General features: G+C 35.9%; 4 protein-coding genes across 4 annotated transcripts; 3 read left to right on the plus strand and 1 right to left on the minus strand.

The window, feature by feature from the left end:
- Window positions 1–389: 389 nt before the first annotated feature.
- On the minus strand, window positions 390–4,612 carry LOC116108551 (SEC12-like protein 1). Its single transcript, XM_031394789.1, has 10 exons — window positions 4,341–4,612; window positions 4,140–4,240; window positions 2,883–3,015; window positions 2,617–2,708; window positions 2,312–2,411; window positions 2,145–2,217; window positions 1,939–2,059; window positions 1,567–1,686; window positions 808–878; window positions 390–731 (listed from the first exon to the last, which is right to left on the minus strand). Exons 1-10 carry the CDS (start codon window positions 4,500–4,502, stop codon window positions 526–528), a joined length of 1,179 nt encoding a protein of 392 aa, XP_031250649.1. The 5' UTR covers window positions 4,503–4,612; the 3' UTR covers window positions 390–525.
- Window positions 4,613–5,836: 1,224 nt separating this feature from the next.
- On the plus strand, window positions 5,837–9,984 carry LOC116108550 (probable U3 small nucleolar RNA-associated protein 7). Its single transcript, XM_031394788.1, has 9 exons — window positions 5,837–5,885; window positions 6,110–6,194; window positions 6,679–6,744; window positions 6,824–6,913; window positions 7,167–7,299; window positions 7,450–7,568; window positions 7,892–7,959; window positions 8,171–8,219; window positions 8,959–9,984. Exons 2-9 carry the CDS (start codon window positions 6,138–6,140, stop codon window positions 9,982–9,984), a joined length of 1,608 nt encoding a protein of 535 aa, XP_031250648.1. The 5' UTR covers window positions 5,837–5,885; window positions 6,110–6,137.
- Window positions 9,985–11,152: 1,168 nt separating this feature from the next.
- LOC116108496 (phytol kinase 1, chloroplastic) lies at window positions 11,153–14,031 on the plus strand. The gene is made up of 6 exons (XM_031394741.1): window positions 11,153–11,476; window positions 12,841–12,908; window positions 12,988–13,119; window positions 13,221–13,336; window positions 13,408–13,522; window positions 13,605–14,031. The coding sequence occupies exons 1-6, from the start codon at window positions 11,153–11,155 to the stop codon at window positions 13,786–13,788; spliced, it is 939 nt and encodes a 312-aa protein (XP_031250601.1). The 3' UTR covers window positions 13,789–14,031.
- Window positions 14,032–14,831: 800 nt separating this feature from the next.
- Window positions 14,832–17,771, plus strand: LOC116108497 (cation/H(+) antiporter 2-like). The gene is made up of 4 exons (XM_031394742.1): window positions 14,832–14,984; window positions 15,108–16,094; window positions 16,366–17,270; window positions 17,474–17,771. Exons 1-4 carry the CDS (start codon window positions 14,832–14,834, stop codon window positions 17,769–17,771), a joined length of 2,343 nt encoding a protein of 780 aa, XP_031250602.1.
- Window positions 17,772–18,647: the final 876 nt, after the last annotated feature.

Genomic DNA, 18,647 nt, shown 5'->3' on the forward strand with positions numbered 1-18,647 from the left:
AAATGGTAACTTTGATCTTACCAAAAATTGTTAGGGTAAAATAACAACTTTAGACTTATAAAAAAGTGTTTTATAAACCTAACGACAAAGTAAAGATAAAGGAATATTTGTTAAAAGTTTTTAAATTTGAGAATCTATTTGATAAAAAATTCGAAAGAAGTGCATTAAAGCAATTTAAGTCACAAACCAAAACCTTAAAAGGTAGATTATGATATTCTCCAAATACCAAAACACACAAAATGTTAAGCAGTTTAAGTCACAAACCAAACCAAACCAAACCAAGCTCTTTATAGAAAGCGAATCCTTCTTATTATTCTATTTCAATGGGTAATTGTTCAAGTGGGAAAGAAAAAAACCAAAAAAAGGAAAAACAACTGCCTGTTTTAAGATACGTTACACTAAAAAAAATACTTTTAAAGTTGCATGATACATTGCATTATATGACTAACCTAAATCGAAAATGTCTTGTAAGACTCGAAAAGTTAATTTGTACCGTGAGTTCTGGTGATTGAATCTATCAAGTGGTCACATATCCAATGGTCCAAATTCACTCCACATGTTTTGATCATCGGAAGACTGAGGATCTCCCAAAATGGTTTCGATCTTTGGCCTTTTGGGTTGATTTTTCGGGAGGGGGAAGTTCCAGAATGAACCAGAATTCCGGAAGAAGATGTAAAATGCAACAGCTGATGCCAGAAAGAGTCCTAGAAGCAGCACGTAAATCTGCCACTCTGCACAAAACAAAAAGAAAATGTTATGGACACCAGATATTAAGAAAGAGGAGAGATTGAGAACACAAGGAGAAACCTTTCCAATCTGCCGGAACATTTAGCTTAGTAATCAAAGCTCCCCATTCATTTGAAGTAGTTAAAACCACCCTGCAGAAAAGCACCCCACCAGGGGAAGAGTTAATAATTAAGAACCAAAATGGGTGGAAATTTACAAATGAATTTGGATATGAAGGGACGATTGGTGTAATACAATTAAAGTGCAGTGTCCAGAAAAGACTTTTTAAAACAAATTACTCTTTTATCTGTTTTCTTATTTGTTTGACTATACCTTGCAAGTGCTTTTCTAATTCTTTAGAAGTTTTGATACTTTCGAAGGGGCTCAAATTTTGGGCTCTGCAAAGCTCTCAATAAAATATTCTAGAAAGTCCAAAACGTCCTTTCAAATCAGTTCTATTGACAGCCACACAATCAATAGCTTTCTGTTAACTACTCTCTCTGTAACACATATTACAGAAAACTTCAACTGTGATCCCAGGACACAAGAGTGGAGTGTCCTTTACAATAACTCGGAAAACATTTATGTAGAAGTACAGTTCCATCATAAATTAAAGAAGAAAAATAAAAATTATAAGTTGCCAATCCCAAATTATTGAGAAAACCTTTTTAGTTCTCCAGTGTGGACTTAAAAATTCAGACCTTCTTTGCCAAATCTAGTTATAATTGTGCTTATATGAGATTTACTAGATGTTTACATAAACTTGTAGATGGGAAAAGGAGGTTTGGACTTCAAGTTCGCATTTTAGGTCTACCATATATATAATCATTTGAGACTTACCTTTGGCTGGGACAGAACTCTAGTGATGTAATGCGAGTACCCAGGTGTAGCCTCTTACTCCAGTGGCAGATTTCCATTTTCTTTACATTAACAGCACAGATGTCACCATCTTTGCTAGCCCTACCATAGGGAAAACTCAAACATATATTAACAGTAATCTCACAAATGAAAACACAACACAGACAACATTCTGCAGCAACTTCACATAACAGCTCCATCAACATGGCTTTATTACTCAAAATAATAATAAATAATCACAGATTTTAAATTTCATAAGATAGTCCAGTAAATAAAATTCATATGTTGTTGATAGGAACATAAGGTGCAGATGATTACAACTTATTTTTCAAAAGCGTATATTTGAGTGCTTACATAGCAAGATACTTCCCATCCCGACTGATGGACATTATGGATGCAGGTTTTCTAAGCAGCCTCTTATACCCAATTTTATTCCACGTACTTATGTCATAAACTGCAACAACAGCTTTCTCACCTGTAACATAAGATATGAATACAGATCAATATACAATCAACGAATGACTCTTTCTAATGTTTACTTCAACAAGAGACGAATATACCTTTCTGAACAGTGCAAAACAAAAATGGTTTTGTCCCATCCTTAGAGAATCTACACAGTTCAATCTTCTCATCCTGCCAAAAAACAAGAACAATGCCAGATATGATGTCAATGCAAAGCGAACTTCAACAATATGTCAACACAGATTGCTTGACCAAATAAACCTACCGAGTTGCGAGTTAAAAAGGTCCAAGGCACACCATCTTCTGTCTTCCATATTCTAGCCGAACCATCAGTAGATGTTGAAGCTAAATACTCTGAGTCTAGGCTATAGAACAGCAGACAAACAAGGCCAAGAATTTCAGCATCCACAGATGAAAAATGTCAAACTCTCCTACAATTTTTTTTTCAAATGCACTTATTTTATTACATAATCAAAATATTAATACTGAAAATTGCATACTTGTAACAGAGATTGACATTGCAAATTATGTCATGTACATGATACACAAACAAATAAGTGCCAATCCTACCTAAAATCCATATCCCAGACCGACTTATGCGCTCTTGGTTCATCTAAAATAATGCGCAGACTTGGCCAATGCAAGATTCTGAGATGCCCATCCTGTTGTTGAATAAAGGATGTCAGAATATACATGCTTCATATTTTAACATTTGAATTGTGAACATTCCAAAATGCATTAACATAAAGAATAATTACAATAATAGATCAAACAATATGTTATTGCTCACCACTCAACTGGCAGATTATAATAAAATATTCTACATTGTTACTTACCACTCCACCAGTGGCAAGTCTAGACCCATCAACACTAAAGGCTAGGCATTTCTGTGGACCAACATCTTCGAGTGGAGGCATTTTTTTGGCCAACAACTTTAGATTCGTTTCACGACCATATACCTCGAACAATCTGCATGTTATAGGAACAATTTCAGTATCCATTTACACATCTTGGAGAAGTAGACAGATTAATAATTTCACTAGCCTGACTAGCCTACAATTTCCAGAGAGCGAGAGACAGGGAGGGAGAAGTGGGGGAAACAGAGAAACAAAACAAAATAGTATAGCAAGTAAAATTCCCAACATATGTGAAAAATGGCATCAACAGTATTGATGCCTAAATATGATTATAGTTAAAGTATCATTAAATAATGGGATTAATAACATATGAGAGAATCATGAATCACACATAAAGTGGCAATACATGTACCGCGGTCTCAAGTAACCTTGTCGACATACACATGTGGAAGAAAAATCAACTAGTGGACAAAACACAAAGGTACAGAAGTACAATCACCAAATAATTTGATACTTAACAGGGTTCAAAGACACAACTCACAATAGATAGACCTATCCATGTAACAGGAGTTTAGTTTGAGCACTGACACTGTTGTCTCTCTTAACTCTAACCTACAACTTAAATACAAATTTACAAAATGCCTTCAAAGCAAGTACTCATGGACAAGAAAACACATCAAATTATGTTGAAGTAAACCTCAAGAAAATATTTTCCTAACATACCACAAATAGTACCTCGTCATAGGAAGAATCAGAGTCATAATCAATAGCCTTTTCCACCCAAAAAAGTTTACTCCGAAACAACAATTTTTTCCTTGTTCGACACTTAATTATAAGTTAAAGACACCTCTAACAAGTAACAACAACAACATCAATAAAATAGATAACATGAACGCATTTCATTAACCTTATTAACCCACAACACGCATAATCTCACAAAAACAGTCTGAAAATGCTTACTTGATCACATATTCCCGCAAATTATATGCCCCCCACCAGTTTGCTTAATGCAAAAATCACTTCTTATTATTTATTAAAAAAAAAAAAAAAAAAACGACGCTTTCTTTGACAATTACAAAATAAGAACTAGATTATAAACTGAATATTAAACTATAAACCAAACCAAACCCCGCACGCCCCCACCATATATATATATATATATATATATATATGGAAGTTTTAAACAATTTTTAAACAAGTGACCTCAATGCTAAAAAAATTAAAATTCAAACTTACTTGCAGCCGCCGTTTGTGGTAGAGCAAACCAAATCATCACCACTTGGGTTCACAGCAATAGACAAGGGATCGCCTTCACATTCTTCAAACACATAACTCACCTTTAAAACAAAAAAGAAACCACAACAATTAAAAAAAAAAAAAAATTTAAATTTTTTAAAGTTTTATCATTGGGGTTTATTTCAAAAAACATATTTTTACCAAAGGAGCGGTCGACATGGAGCTCTTGTTGGGTTCAAACGAAAAGATTTCAAGCAAAGCTGGAGATGAATGAAGCCGCCTTGACTTGCCCACCACAACCAGGTTCATGTTCTCGGGTCGCTTGATCCACGACCCGCATGTCACGGATCCCCCACCCTCCATTCGAAGTAGAAAACTAGAAATTCGGGTTTTAGTTTTGTTTGTTTGGCGTCGTTTTGTAAAAACTGAAAGTACAAAGGAGTCGGAGAACAGAACAGGAAGAAGTAGGAGAATTTATAGTTGAAGAAGTGCAGGCGAATTTTGGATTCGTTGAAAACAATTTTTCTGTTTTTGTTTTTTCAAATGTACAACTCTGTAATGCACGATGTACGGGAGATATAAAGCGTGGTTTTTTTATTTTATTAAGTGGTTTGGATAAGATATTAATAAATAATTGATTTTGAGATATTTTTTTCAAGGGCAATATGATAATAACAATAAAACAATATATAATTTTAATGTTAAAGTCATATTATAATTTTTTTTTTTAAACGACAAATTAGGACAAGAGTGTAGGTGGGTCCCTTAGGTGGAGGAACAAATCAATGTCAACTCTTTCTCTTTGAGGAGTTATAGGATATTCTCTTTTGATTCCCGGGGATTTCTAGGCATCCAAACAAAGTCCAACCTTTTATTGTTGGGCATAATTGAGGTATTGATTCTATTGAGTATTGAATATGAATGCTTTTTCCTATAAGAATAAAATAAATATTTTATCAAGTTGTTGGATGAATTTGGCAATGGGAAAGAGGAACAAATTATTGCGCCTAATTAAAGTCCCATTCAATTTATTATAGTTTAAACGAGTTTATTATAGTGTCACCTATGAGGTGTGTGACACCATATACTTCCCCCTAAAATTGAAAGAACAAAAATGATCACCCCATAAGACCTTTTTGTTGGTTAAATATAACGGTTTAATAGGTTAAAAATATATTTTGATTAAACCGTTAATATTTTCGTTAATTTATAAACAGTTTTAGACAAATGGAATGTAAAAATATCGATCTTTGACTAAAAGCACTAATTGTTTATTCAAAATATTTTTGCATTGACAAAATCTCTATGTGGTGGTGTCAGCGAATTTTCCAAAATTTGAAGGGAAAAAGTTTTGCACAAAACACTGGGAGTGATAAATTGATAATGTAATTAACTCTTATTTGAACCGGTTCAATTTCCCCGTGATATTATGGATCAGTACCCGAACTGAGGCCCAATTAAATTTTAAACGGGCCCAATAGGCAACAGCTTCCCTCTTCTGAACTCTTGTAACCCCGTCTGCAGGCTTTACCCTGCCACAATAAACCCTAAACCCTGCGATTTCTCTGATCTGTGTAAGAGATGTTTAGGAAAACAAGTCCCAACTCCATCAAAAGCTGTGAATAAATTAAGCCTTTGGGAGAATTTTGTTCAAATTAAGACTTCCTTCACTCCCATTGCTCGTTATTTTCGTCTTATAAAACACTTCTCACAGCCGCCAAACTTCTTTGTAGAGCAACTTATTTAGTAAGTTATGTTCGCGTTTGAGTTAAATTCTTTACTGGGTTTTCTAACTTTGTTCCTAATTTTGAATTTTTTTTGTTTGAGTTTGATTGTGCTTCATGTCTGAGTTTTTGCTAGTGTGATTGTTGATGATATTTGGATTGCAGTTATCTCTGTGTTTATTTGGACTATGAAATTTTAATTGCAGTTGTGCTGTATTAATTCGAAATTATCTTAAAACTCTGCAGATTAATTCGGGAATTCATAACTAGAGAGATGGGTGCGAAAGAAGAGAATGGTGTTCGCGAAAATATTCTGCCTCCTATTGAACAGGTTTCTGGAATTGATTTTGTTTTTGCTTGTTTCTGATTCTTGTATGTATTCTAGTGGTATTTGTCTATTAGTGATTGAATGATTAATATAAAAAATTTCTATGGCTTACGTAGATACGAAGAATTTCCAAGATTTTTAACATTTTGAGTAGTATGTTTTCTATTAATGAGTTAATGACAACAGTGCTTCATTTTTATATTCTCCTTCTTTGCTTCCGTATCCTTGTTTTTGCAATTGGAGATATATGGCCTGCTACCCTGGGGCGAAGCCTTTATCAACTTCTTTTGGCTGATGTGAGCTGGCCACTAAAAACACTTTCTTTGGTTTCAAGGAAGCAATTGACATTTTGGCAATGGGAAAAACTGGATAACAATCTTTCTCTTTCATTTATCTGCTCTTTTGGTGTTTTAGTTGCAGTATTAATGACTTTTCTGTTTACTGGCTAGATTTCTTATAGTTCCATTGTTGAATGCATTATTTGCAGGAGATCTCTGATGAATTAGATACAAAGGTGAAGAAATATCTTAGAGGAGAGGGTGCTAATTTGGAGGTAGGACATTGCTAATTGAGATTTCTATACACGTGAATTTGTTTAGGATTTCTGTATCATAAGCTCTCCATTTTTGCAGGTTTTACAGGACAAAAAATTAAAGGGTCAACTTGCTGTTAGAGAAGAATTATTTGGAAAATCTGCCAAAGCTGCTGCCAAAGTTGAGAAGGTAATTTTTTTTTTTTTCTTATCTGATTTGTTAGCCTATCGTAATCATTTTCTTGCTTTCATTGAAACATAAGCTCAATTTTTTTTCCAGGATTCTATGTTAACAATGTATATATGCTGTTAAAAATCAAATGTCACTTTCCTCTAAAAGAAATATTCTAGATTTTACAAGTTTGTACCTTTTTTTTAATCCTCCAAATGGTAATCCATTTTCGTTGTCTCAATAATTCTTGATTTGTGGTTCTGTACTTCAGTGGCTTTTGCCCAGTGAGGGAGGCTATTTGGAAGCTGAAGGAATAGAAAAGACATGGAGAATCAAACAGGAATCAATTGCTCGTGAAGTAGATATCCTAAGCTCAAGGAATCAATATGATATAGTGTTGCCAGGTTGGTGTGTCTTGCTTAATTACATTTCTATGATTTAGCACTTTTTGAAATTTTGTTTCACTCATGCTTTATGTGGAGAGACTGTCCTTGTCTTGCTGTAATGAGAAGTGTATAAATAAGTATAATTGGATTCCTGCTCATGTCATGCAGAGCTTGGTCCCTATACTATGGATTTTACCGCGAGTGGTCGGTATATGGCAGCTGCTGGACGCAAGGGGCACCTGGCAATTGTAGACATGAAGAATATGAACCTAATTAAAGAAATTCAGGTATGATCTAGTCCACCAAGGTTGACATGGTTCTGACAGAGATGCTAACGTATGGATGAGCTGGTATATTCTGTTCGAGAAACTGAATACTGAGGTTCTACTCACTATCTCATGAAAATAAAAAAAGAATGTTATTTCGAAAATTAAAATAAGAAGTTGTTCTAGGGGTGACAACAATTTTGGTCTTTCTTTGCATCCTTATTCTATTTGTTAGCTATCTTAATATTATTTCAAATTTGTTGCTGGAGTGATTATGTTTATTTGTCTATCTAGTTTGATCACAAGATTGGACTGATTTAATAATTGATTATTGATTCCTCCAGGTTAGAGAAACAGTGCGTGATGTGGTCTTCTTGCACAATGAGTTGTTCTTTGCTGCAGCTCAAAAAAAGTGTGGCTTTTGCTTCTCTCTTGTTGTTTAGAATTTCAATCTGTTATGAATCATCTAATTATTTTATGCCTTAGTTTCAACATTGTGGACTTGCATTTCCAAGGTTCTGTAGTGCATATTCACACATCAGTATCAGTAAAGAAAATAATATTAGCAGGCCATCATGTAGCTTTGTTTGAATGACACAGCTAAGAGTTTTAAATTATGGCAGGTATCCCTATATTTATAATCGAGATGGCACTGAACTTCACTGTTTAAAGGTCAGTTACTGTACTTGATTGATTTGATTTTATGGCCTGTGAAATGGCTCTTTGAAATTTGAGTACCTAAGCTTTCTTCCAATTTTGTATTATGACGATTAAGAAATATTTAGGTTTTATGTTGCTTCAGTTTGCCCAGAAAACAAAAGTAGGGTTACTTCTTGTTCCAACTTCCAGAAAAAGGAGCATATAAAATTTTACCTTGGTGGAATCTGTCAATGCATTTTAACTAGTGTTCATGGTAAAATATGGACAGTGCATCTGTTTAAAGATCTCGGTTGGGTTTTATGTAGATTATATATATATTTCATCTGTGTCTTTCTGCTTGTTCTACCGTATTGATTAATATGCACAGGTATTTGAACTCTGGAGTGGATGTGTAAGCAAGGCTTCAACATATGTATTTGAACTCTAGCATGCGTTCCTTAATCAAGATTGGGTTTTAGTTAAAAGATCTGTCACATGGTTCCAAACACAAAACATACATGAAGCACATTTCAAGTTAAATTCTTGCTCATTTCTATCTTGTCTGGTATTTCCAAATAAGGGAAATCTATCACAGAACTTCTCCAACACTAAAAGCTTCAGAATTATAATGCATGCGGTTCTCGATACTTGTGCAACTCACTTCGCTCCAGCCATATTCTGACACAGGCTGGAGTCTGTGGCCATTGTATTGTTACTTTATCTGTGAAAGATACATTAATGTGGAATTAAATATGCCTTTTAAATCTTGTAGGAACATGGTGCAGTGCTGAAACTTCAGTTTTTAAGAAACCACTTCCTCTTGGCATCTATAAACAAATCTGGGCATCTCCATTATCAGGATGTTACAATGGGTGAGATGGTAGGTAATTTTCGGACGGGTTTAGGCCGTTCTGATGTGATGCAGGTGAATCCCTTCAATGGAGTTATTGCTTTGGGCCATTCCAGTGGTACAGTATCCATGTGGAAGCCCACTACCTCTGCTCCCCTCATCAAGATGCTATCTCATCAAGGACCTATATCAGCATTGGCATTCCATCCTAACGGCCATCTCATGGCCACATCTGGCAAAGAACGGAAAATTAAGATTTGGGACCTGAGGAAATTTGAGGTCCTTCAAACCTTACCAGGCCACGCAAAGACTTTGGATTTCAGCCAGAAAGGTTTGCTTGCTAGTGGAACTGGATCATTTGTACAGATTTTTGGAGATTTGTCTGGATCTCAGAATTATAGCAGATATATGGGTCATTCCATGGCAAAAGGTTACCAAATAGGAGAAGTTTTGTTTAGACCATATGAAGACGTACTAGGGATAGGGCATTCCACAGGTTGGTCTAGTATTCTTATTCCAGGATCAGGTGAACCCAACTTTGATTCCTGGGTGGCAAACCCATTCGAAACATCTAAACAAAGGAGAGAGAAGGAAGTTCGCACTCTTCTTGACAAGCTTCCACCCGAAACAATCATGCTGGACCCATCTAAGATTGGTACAGTGAGGCAAGCGAGGAAGAAAGAGAAGCCAACAAAGGAGGAGAGAGAGGCTGAAATGGAAGCTGCTGTCGAAGATGTTAAGAGTATTACTATGAAGAAGAAAACAAAGGGGAGGAATAAGCCAAGTAAAAAAGCCAAGAAGAAGCAGGAACTTGTTGTGAAAGCCAAGAGGCCATTCTTGGAGCAACAAATGAAAGAACAAGCCTTGTCCAAAAAGAAGCAGAAGACAAGGGAGGACGTTGAATTACCGTCGTCGTTGCAACGATTCGCACGTAAGAAAACGACATGAGTAATTGTTTAGTTGCCATTTTTGGAGATACTGTTTTTGTATTCCTTTTACCCCTCAATTTTGTGTTAACCCAATCGGAAAAAAATGTATCATGAAATTAAGTTTATTCATCTTGCTGTTAGAGATGGTGAGCCCCTAGAAGAATGCATTCATTTTCTGTCTTTCCCTTAAGCTATTGAGGAGTGCTAGTGACGTTAATAAAATATATATTTTATTTGATTCAAAAGAAACAGTGTCGGAAGAGAGACACGGCAGTCAAAGACACATAAATAAGGAAAAGGTTATGAAGTTGGTAAGTGTTAGTTTCACTAAGCTGGAAATGGGAACATATCCAGTTGAAGTGTTATATTCATGGAGCTTGAATTGGCATCATATCTGAGTCACCCGCTGTCGTACAATTACAATCATGGCTACAGAGTAGTGATGAATTGAACCCTCACACTCAGCTCCGTCAACTTGGCCGACATATTTACTAACTGAAGATTCCATTTCTTTCAAAACTTTTTACTACATAAAGTAAAAAAAAAAATATATATATATATTTATTTTAATCTAAACCTAATCCAAGTAAAGTAAAATGCTCCCTCCACCAGTACCCAAATTCCGTAAAAATGAGGAATCTTTTTTAAATTTTAAAAGCCTGCCTTCATTCCACTAAATAATAAACTTAGTTATGTGATTTGTAAATTGTCGAAATAAATTTTCAGAATTCGAATATAATCAAAATCTTAAGTTATATCTTAATATTTTTAATAGAATATTTAAAAATTGTTCTGAATAAATAATTACAAAAAAAAAAAACTTATGAAATCATTTTCAAATTTCATACTAGTTTCAAAATTGTATGCAAAATCTGTTTTAAAAAATATTTTAATTCATTTCTATCAAACTTATTTTTATAAGTTTAATTAATTAAAATTCTAAATAAAAATACCCCTATTATTTTCTATAATCTATAACGTTTGTTTAGTAGCATTTAATAATATTTATAAAAAAAATTGTAATTAAGGCATATGTAAATTTCAAAGAAATCATATGATAAAAAAATAAAAAATAACTAGAACTTTTCATGACTCCACCAATTAAACTAGAACAAAACACTTGACACTTAACACCTTAAACTCAACTGAGCTTTCACTTCATGCATAATCATCATCTCTCTCTTAACATGAGCCTCTCATCCTCAACTCACCTTCCCTCGTTCCCTAATCCAATTATTCTCCGCCACCACCACCACCGGCGCCACCACCTACACGCGCCTGCCACCAACCGTCCGTCTCTCTCTCTTTCACCTACTGCCTTAACTTTCCCACGCAGTGATTTCCTCCTCCTCTATCCTCACCGCTCCTACTGGGCCCGCCCCACGTGTGGAGCCGCCGCCGGTATCGGCGACTTGTTGCATGACGCTGGAGCCACTACGATTGTACTCGCCGGTGCTTACGGTCTTGTTCTCGGTTTCGATACTCTCACTCAACGAAACGTCGTCCAACAGGTGTCTCTCTCTTTTAGCATTATCTTCTTGTCTTTTGTTTTTAAATTTTTTGGTGCTGGGTCGGTAACCATACTGGTTTTGCATTAAAGGATGAGCTTTTAGAGTTGTTGCACTAGAGTGTGCTCCGTGAGAGAGCGCGGTTTTTGAGGCGGTTTTATTTTTTCTTAATCCAAGGGCTAAGCTGGGCTGGCAATGTTACTGGCCCAGCACTCTAGTTCTGCCTGCCCTCTGTATAATTTTGGTGAGTTATTATGTTACCGTCCACTGTAGAGATGTTAGCGGCAGGGAATAATCCAATCGAAACTGATTTCAATCCAACGGTTGGAAGTGGCCCGTTAATGTTGCTGTAAAAGATCAATTTTTCTGTTTTGCGCTTACTGTGTTTGTTGGAGTTTTTGGATGGATATTTCAATAGTTGCCATATTACTGATTGATAATGGATTAGGAATTTAGGATCTATAAATATTTACTATAATGGGCACTGGCTGGCAATGTTACCGGGCCAGTTTAAACCGTGGATGGATGGATAGTCAATGGGGCTACGGTCAATTGTTGAACATGTAGCTCTTACTTCAACTGGTGTGGTAAGGTTACTTGGTGAGTAGGAAGCTAAATGCTACAATACCCGGAGTGAGACTCCCAGTAATGTTATTAGATCAATACTATATAGGCTTCCTATACAATCTATATCTATGGAAAGAGAACTAAAGTAACCGCCCAATAATGTAGAAGGACCACATTGATAAATGCGTACCTGTAATGTACAGATCATGTTTGTTACCCGGTGCCAGGATTTTTTTTGTGGGGACCAGACTAGGGGGGTTAAATTCGTGGGGCGAATCTTTAGTTCAAAAACTGGGGTGCCAAAGGAATTACTGAATTTATAGCGACTAAATTGATAGTCTTTTATACAAGCAATACTTGTTACATGCTAGATATTCATGTTATTGACATTCTATGTTTATTAAAAGTCATCCAAATGAGTAAGACAATATTTCATTTTTTCGTTAGATGTTGGATGTCATCAAATTGATCTAGCATGTTATGAATCCAAATTTAACGTTTGGAAATCTTGATCTTTTCCAGTAATGTTCTATTATGTGTTTGGACATGCATATGTATGCATGTTGGTAAAAAATAATGGATTAGAATGGCTGAAGTAGTGAACTTTTAGTAGTTCTGTTTTCTGAATGCATTTTGTTTTTGTTTTCTTGAAGCTATGTTGTTAAAAATAGTATGAAATGTTTGTGTTGCAAGTGCTTTTTTCCGGGAATTGGAAATTTTTTTTTTTTTTTTTGTCAGCCCGCAATCACTTCAATTCTTGAGCATCTAAGAGATTTTTTTTTGTTTAATGATTGGAACAGAGTTTGAGCCGAAAATTGGTTCATATACTGTCAGGGTTGCTATTCATGGTTTCGTTGCCAATTTTCAGGTATCTTTCGATGATCTATCAAGGTCGATTTGTGTATGTATCCTAACTACTTCAGTTTATTTTTTTAATACTAGCATAGCACGTCAACGGGGGCTCGCTATTTTGCCTCTTTGGTACCTCTTGTAAATTGCTTCAGACTTCTCGTTCATGGCCTCTCATTGGTTAGGAATGAAGGACTCATAAAATCTGTTACCCGAGAAGGGAACCCAGAGTAATTTTCTTATCACTTATATCATCAAACTGTTTAGATCTTTTCTCTTTGAAATATGCAATTGATGCTGTTTTTGATCTAGCTTGAATGTTCTCTAACAGGGAGTTGCTTAAGGGGCCTTTATATTACGTTCTGATGTTAATTCTCTGTGCTGTCCTCTTTTGGCGCGACTCTCCAGTCGGGGTGATCTCAGTGTCAATGATGTGTGCCGGGGATGGTAACTTCTTTACTTACTCCCAAGATGGCTCTCTTCTCTCGGTTATTTATTTTTGGTGTGATGATTTATAGGTGTTGCCGACATCATGGGAAGAAAATTTGGATCCGCAAAGATCTTCTATAATAAAAAGAAGAGTTGGGCTGGTAGTATATCCATGTTTGTTTTCGGGTTCTTTGCTTCTGTTGGGTGCGTTCCAAACTTAATGATTTATTTTTTGCTCACTCTAGTTGATTTTCGACACTGACATAAAATTGTACTTACAATATAGGATGCTGTACTACTACTCAGTTTTGGGATATTTCCAACTGGATTGGGAATCGACGATGCAAAGAGTAGCTTTAGTCTCATTGGTTGCAACCATCATTGAGTCCTTACCGATAACAGATGTATTAGATGACAACATATCTGTTCCTTTGGCGAGCATGGTGGCATCATATTTGAGTTTTGGTTAGCTTGTAGCAAATGTTCTCTTTCACTGCCAACATTTTTTTTTTTTTTTGGTTTTCTTTTAGTCCATGAATTAAAACCCAGTAGTCATAATGTATTCTACGAACGAATCCCTCGTTGTAAATTGTCCGAAGCGTCTTGCAAATCATTGTTTCGGTGTCAATACACAGAAACTTGTTAAAACTGGTTAAAATGCTCCCTTTTGGGTTTATTTAGTTTACAGATTTATTGTATTGATTTTGAATTCATGGACCAACTGCTTGTGTTTAGTCGTTAAATTTCTGTGATGTGAAGGGTTTACACTAACTCCAACAGAAAAATGGGATTCTAATGTTTAAAATTCATCTATATACTGCAACAACTTTTTTTTCTCGATATTATTTGGATCAAATGTTGGATGGTCGTTCACTTCAGGGCTTTCGGAGATTAATTGAGGTATGTACAAGCCGGTCTGAACACTCTTGGTCACCGAAAAAAAAAAAGAAAAATGTTGGATGATTTATAATTTTATTAATTAAATACAATCCATTACTGAATTAGATTGAATCCAACATATGATCGATTTTATTATATCAAGGGTTTAAGACCAAGTTCGAATGTGACACTAATGTATTTTATTTATTGGATAATGAAGTTATAATAAATTGGTAGTAAATTGTAATGTTTTGTAAGTTGAAATGCAGAGTTGCACATGTAGATAAATCGGTATAACTATCCCCCGGAATTCAAGCTTCTCCATAAGGAAAACAAACTGAAGATTAATGAAAAGATTACCATCCTTACTAACAACAAATCTTCCATCACAACCACAGAAATACAGCCAGAGAGGAAAACTGAGAGATTTTCAAGGAAAATTAATTAAGAAGAATTACAAGAAAAAAAAAATAAAAAAATTAAGGCCTAATGGCAGCTTCTCACCTTTCTTTTTTCTCTCTTGAAACTGCCTGCAAATCACAATCATTTCAATCTTCCCAAAACTCACCATTTTCACTCATCTTGTCACCCACTTAACATTAAATCCTTCTTTGGCCTGCATTATTAAATAATAATGGCAGCTGCCAAGACAATTGAGTGCCCTGAAGACCCTTTTAATCCTCTTATAACATCTATTGTTCAGATCTCATGTATGCTTGTTATTGCTCATCTTTTTCACCTCTTCTTCAAGCCTTTAGGCCAGCCAGGACCCGTCTCGCAAATCCTTGTAAGCATTTTGTTTTTATATTAGTTTCGGATTCGAATATAAAAACGTTTTTGAAAAACATGTTGGTAATGAGTGTGTCCTGACATATATGTGATGTTGTTTTTGTGTGTTTTGTTGCATCAGGCAGGACTAGTTCTGAGTCCCACATTATTGTCGCGAATCAACAAAATTCGACAATTCTTTCTGCAGGATGCTTCTGCATTGTACTATCGATTTTTTGCCTTTGTAAGTCGCATCCTTTTTATGTTCTTGATTGGTCTTGGCTTGGATATTCCTTATATGAGACTGAATTTGCGTGTGGCGAGCACCATTTCCCTTGGTGCTTTTGTTATGAGCATAATTTTTGGAGGTTCTATATCTTGGTTCCTTATAGATGGAGTAGGGGTTACTACCAACAGGACCTCATTCGTTCTTGTTGTTATGATACTTCTGGCAAACACAGCCTCTCCTGTGGCGATTCGTTTGATCGACGAGTTAAAATTCGACACTTCAGATATTGGAAGATTGGCGATGGCTTCTTCTGTGATCAGTGAAATGTCATGTGTATTGGTTTATTCGACTTATCTCGCGGTTTCTTCCTGGGTTATGTTTCGATATGCATTGTACTGCATTCTTTTAACTGTGGGACTTGTTTATCTCAACAAGCAATTGGCAATGTGGTTTGCGAAATGGAATAGGAACTCAAAATATGTATCGAATGCTCAGGTTGTAGCGATTTTGGCGCTTCTGGTGGGAGTTTCTATAGGTGCAGAATCTTTTGGTTATAACAGTACAATGACAGGATTTCTCATGGGGATGATGTTTCCAAGGCAAGGCAAAACAACCAGGACTTTGTTTAAAAAACTCACTTACTCTGTTCATAACTTCTTGCTTCCAATTTACTTCGGCTACATGGGGTTCAATTTCGATACACGCGATCTAAATACTGTTAAAAACATCTCTGCTGTTATTTTCTTGATCTTGTTCAGCTTTGGGACCAAGATTATTGGCACAATGGCTGCCTGCTATCACCTCAAGATTCCAATGTTGAAAGGACTAGTTCTGGCTTTGATTCTCAATTTGAAAGGCAATTTCGAACTTCTACTCATCGATGGAGAAATCGATTCTTTGGTAAGTTTTTTCTTGGCCTAATGCTTATTGTTGCACAAATTTATTGGAATTCAGTTAATGACTATTGACATTAGAAGATATCCTAAATTTCTGGAACTTGATATAATATTTTCTTCATAACACTTGTTCTGAATCTCGACTAAATCATTAAGAAAACACAGATAACTTTGAGCATAAAGAAAATGCGGCTAGTTCTCTAATGCAAACGTCCTGATGTTGGAAATATCAGTGAAAATGAATGTCTATACTAATTATCTATGTTTTGTTGCAGACTTGGTGGAGTGGTAAAATTCACCGTTTGCTTTTCCTGGTAGTGGTGGTTAATACACTCATCTCAGGGCCAGCAGTAGCATATATATTGAAAAGAAGGGAAAGATATTTTGCTCACATCAATACTGCGGTGGAATCACTTGAAGCAGAAAGTGAACTCAGATTGCTTGCTTGTGCATACGAGCCACGCCATGCTTCTGGACACCTTGTACTTACTGCAGCCATGGGGAAATCCGTTAACCCTTACTTGATGCACCTGGTGGAGCTCCCCAAGAAACGCCGCAAAACTCAGTTGATGTACAACCAGCTTGAAGATGGCGGGCAGTTCAGTGATGAGGAAGAATATGGTGGCAACGATGTGCTCGAGATCAATGATGCTGTTGATGCCTTTACCTTGCAGACCAATAGGAAAGTCCATCAAATAAAAGTTGTTAATTCTTTTGCAAACATGTATGAAGATGTATGCACCGGAGCTGAGGACTTGCGTGTGTCGATAATTTTCCTGCCATTTCATAAGCATCAGCGCATTGATAAGATCCTCGAGAATAGCAAGGAAGGGTACAGGACTACTAATCAGAAGATTCTTCGCCATGCTCCATGCTCAGTCGGATTGCTTGTGGATCGAAGCCAAACTGGATTTCAGCAACCAATTGGCTCTGAAAGTGTGCAACATGTAGCAATGTTGTTTTTTGGTGGCTCTGATGATCGTGAGGCCTTGTCGTGTAGCAAAAGGATTGCTAGAAACGCTCATATCAATTTAACTGTCATCAGATTTCTGCCTTCAGAATCACAAAGAGTACAGCTTGCTGATGCATCCTCAAGAGATGGAATGCTCATGATGTCCTTAGCAAGAAATGAGACTGAAGTTGCTAAAGACGACACCTTCATTGAGGACTTTCGACTCAGGTAATTATCCTCAAACACATTTTAACTATATACTTCTGCATATAAGGTCTTAGCATTAAAAAGTTGTCCCAGTATGTGCCAAGCCAAGTACTATTATTAGTCGAATAATATATTATTGAGTCGATAACATAATAATCCCTCGAAAACATACTTCTCATTTCTAGTTATTGACACTGCAATTTTTTTTTTTTTTTTTTTTTCAGGTATGTGACAACAGGTGAAGTTGGATACATAGAGAAGTATGTTAGCAATGGAGCAGAAACAGTGCAGACACTAAGGGACATTGGGGAGACAATGGAGTATTCATTATATATAGTTGGGAAGGGTGGCGGGAGAGGGCGGTCACCGATGACAACAGGGATGAGTGACTGGGAGGAGTGCCCGGAACTTGGGACGCTTGGAGATCTATTGGCATCTTCAGATTTTGACCTGAAAAGTTCAATTTTGATCATTCAACGACATAGGCAATATTCTAACAAAGACATAGTAGTTGATGGTTAGTTTTAATGAATATTTACTTACCGTATGTATGTGTGTATGTTTGTATGTATACAGTAACAAAAGTTGATTAGATCTCAGAAACAAAGTGGCCAGAGATTCTAGTTTGTCTCAATCTGATTTTTTGGGAATGCAGGGTCACTAAAAAATTAAACAGAAAGAACAAGAGAAGTAATGGTTCCAAACACAAAATTTTACATAATTTTTAGTAGCTTTTTTTCTTCAGAATAACAAGAGAATCAGTATCTAATTTGAAACAACTATAAAGCGTTGTCCATCAGCCTTCTGCTACCATTTTGTTGAACTTGTCTATATCAGATTGTGAATCCTTTGATGATCCTACTCACTTGATTTTTGCAGCCACCTTTATAGATCTGTGTTGACTCCAAACTTCATAATTTTCCAGAGGCAGAGGAAAATGGTTGATTGCTATACAAATATTCAGCACTCATTCAGTAGGACAATTGAAGCCTATCCCAAGCTTCAAGTTTGCATGACGAGCTTTCTCATTAGTAAGGATGGCAACGAACCGGGGATCGCCATCCCCCTTCTTGAATTGAAATTGAATCCCTGTCCTCGGAAGCGGGGATCGGGCCGGGGATTCCCTGAAATTAAAACCATTCCCCACTCCAGCCCGAATTCCGTTTTATTTATTTTTATTTGTAAATAAATTATATTCAGTTTTAATAATATAAAATTATGGACATTAATCACTTATATTATTTTTACAAACAAAGATCTAAACAAAAAAACACAAATTTTGGTAACCTGTAATAAAATTAAATATGTTTTTTGTTGGTTGTATCATCCAGTCTTTTTGCATTTTGATCAATTGATCTTTATTTATATTGTAATCCTTTTAGAAGAGAGCACAACATA

Source organism: Pistacia vera, unplaced genomic scaffold (genome assembly GCF_008641045.1).
Source record: "Pistacia vera cultivar Batoury unplaced genomic scaffold, PisVer_v2 Contig566, whole genome shotgun sequence".
Taxonomy (NCBI): Eukaryota; Viridiplantae; Streptophyta; class Magnoliopsida; order Sapindales; family Anacardiaceae; genus Pistacia; species Pistacia vera.

Coding starts and splice junctions, on each gene's coding strand:
- LOC116108551 (XM_031394789.1), bottom strand. CDS start 4,502: ATGGAGGGTGGGGGATCCGTGACATGCGGGTCGTGGATCAAGCGACCC. Junction 2,412..2,616: donor GTCTGGGATATGGATTTTAG/GTAGGATTGGCA, acceptor GCTGTTCTATAG/CCTAGACTCAGAGTATTTAG. Junction 2,060..2,144: donor GTTTTGCACTGTTCAGAAAG/GTATATTCGTCT, acceptor CTTATGTTACAG/GTGAGAAAGCTGTTGTTGCA.
- LOC116108550 (XM_031394788.1), top strand. CDS start 6,138: ATGGGTGCGAAAGAAGAGAATGGTGTTCGCGAAAATATTCTGCCTCCT. Junction 6,195..6,678: donor TTCTGCCTCCTATTGAACAG/GTTTCTGGAATT, acceptor CATTATTTGCAG/GAGATCTCTGATGAATTAGA. Junction 6,914..7,166: donor CTGCTGCCAAAGTTGAGAAG/GTAATTTTTTTT, acceptor TCTGTACTTCAG/TGGCTTTTGCCCAGTGAGGG.
- LOC116108496 (XM_031394741.1), top strand. CDS start 11,153: ATGAGCCTCTCATCCTCAACTCACCTTCCCTCGTTCCCTAATCCAATT. Junction 11,477..12,840: donor AACGAAACGTCGTCCAACAG/GTGTCTCTCTCT, acceptor TGATTGGAACAG/AGTTTGAGCCGAAAATTGGT. Junction 13,523..13,604: donor GGGTTCTTTGCTTCTGTTGG/GTGCGTTCCAAA, acceptor CTTACAATATAG/GATGCTGTACTACTACTCAG.
- LOC116108497 (XM_031394742.1), top strand. CDS start 14,832: ATGGCAGCTGCCAAGACAATTGAGTGCCCTGAAGACCCTTTTAATCCT. Junction 14,985..15,107: donor GACCCGTCTCGCAAATCCTT/GTAAGCATTTTG, acceptor TTGTTGCATCAG/GCAGGACTAGTTCTGAGTCC. Junction 16,095..16,365: donor ATGGAGAAATCGATTCTTTG/GTAAGTTTTTTC, acceptor GTTTTGTTGCAG/ACTTGGTGGAGTGGTAAAAT.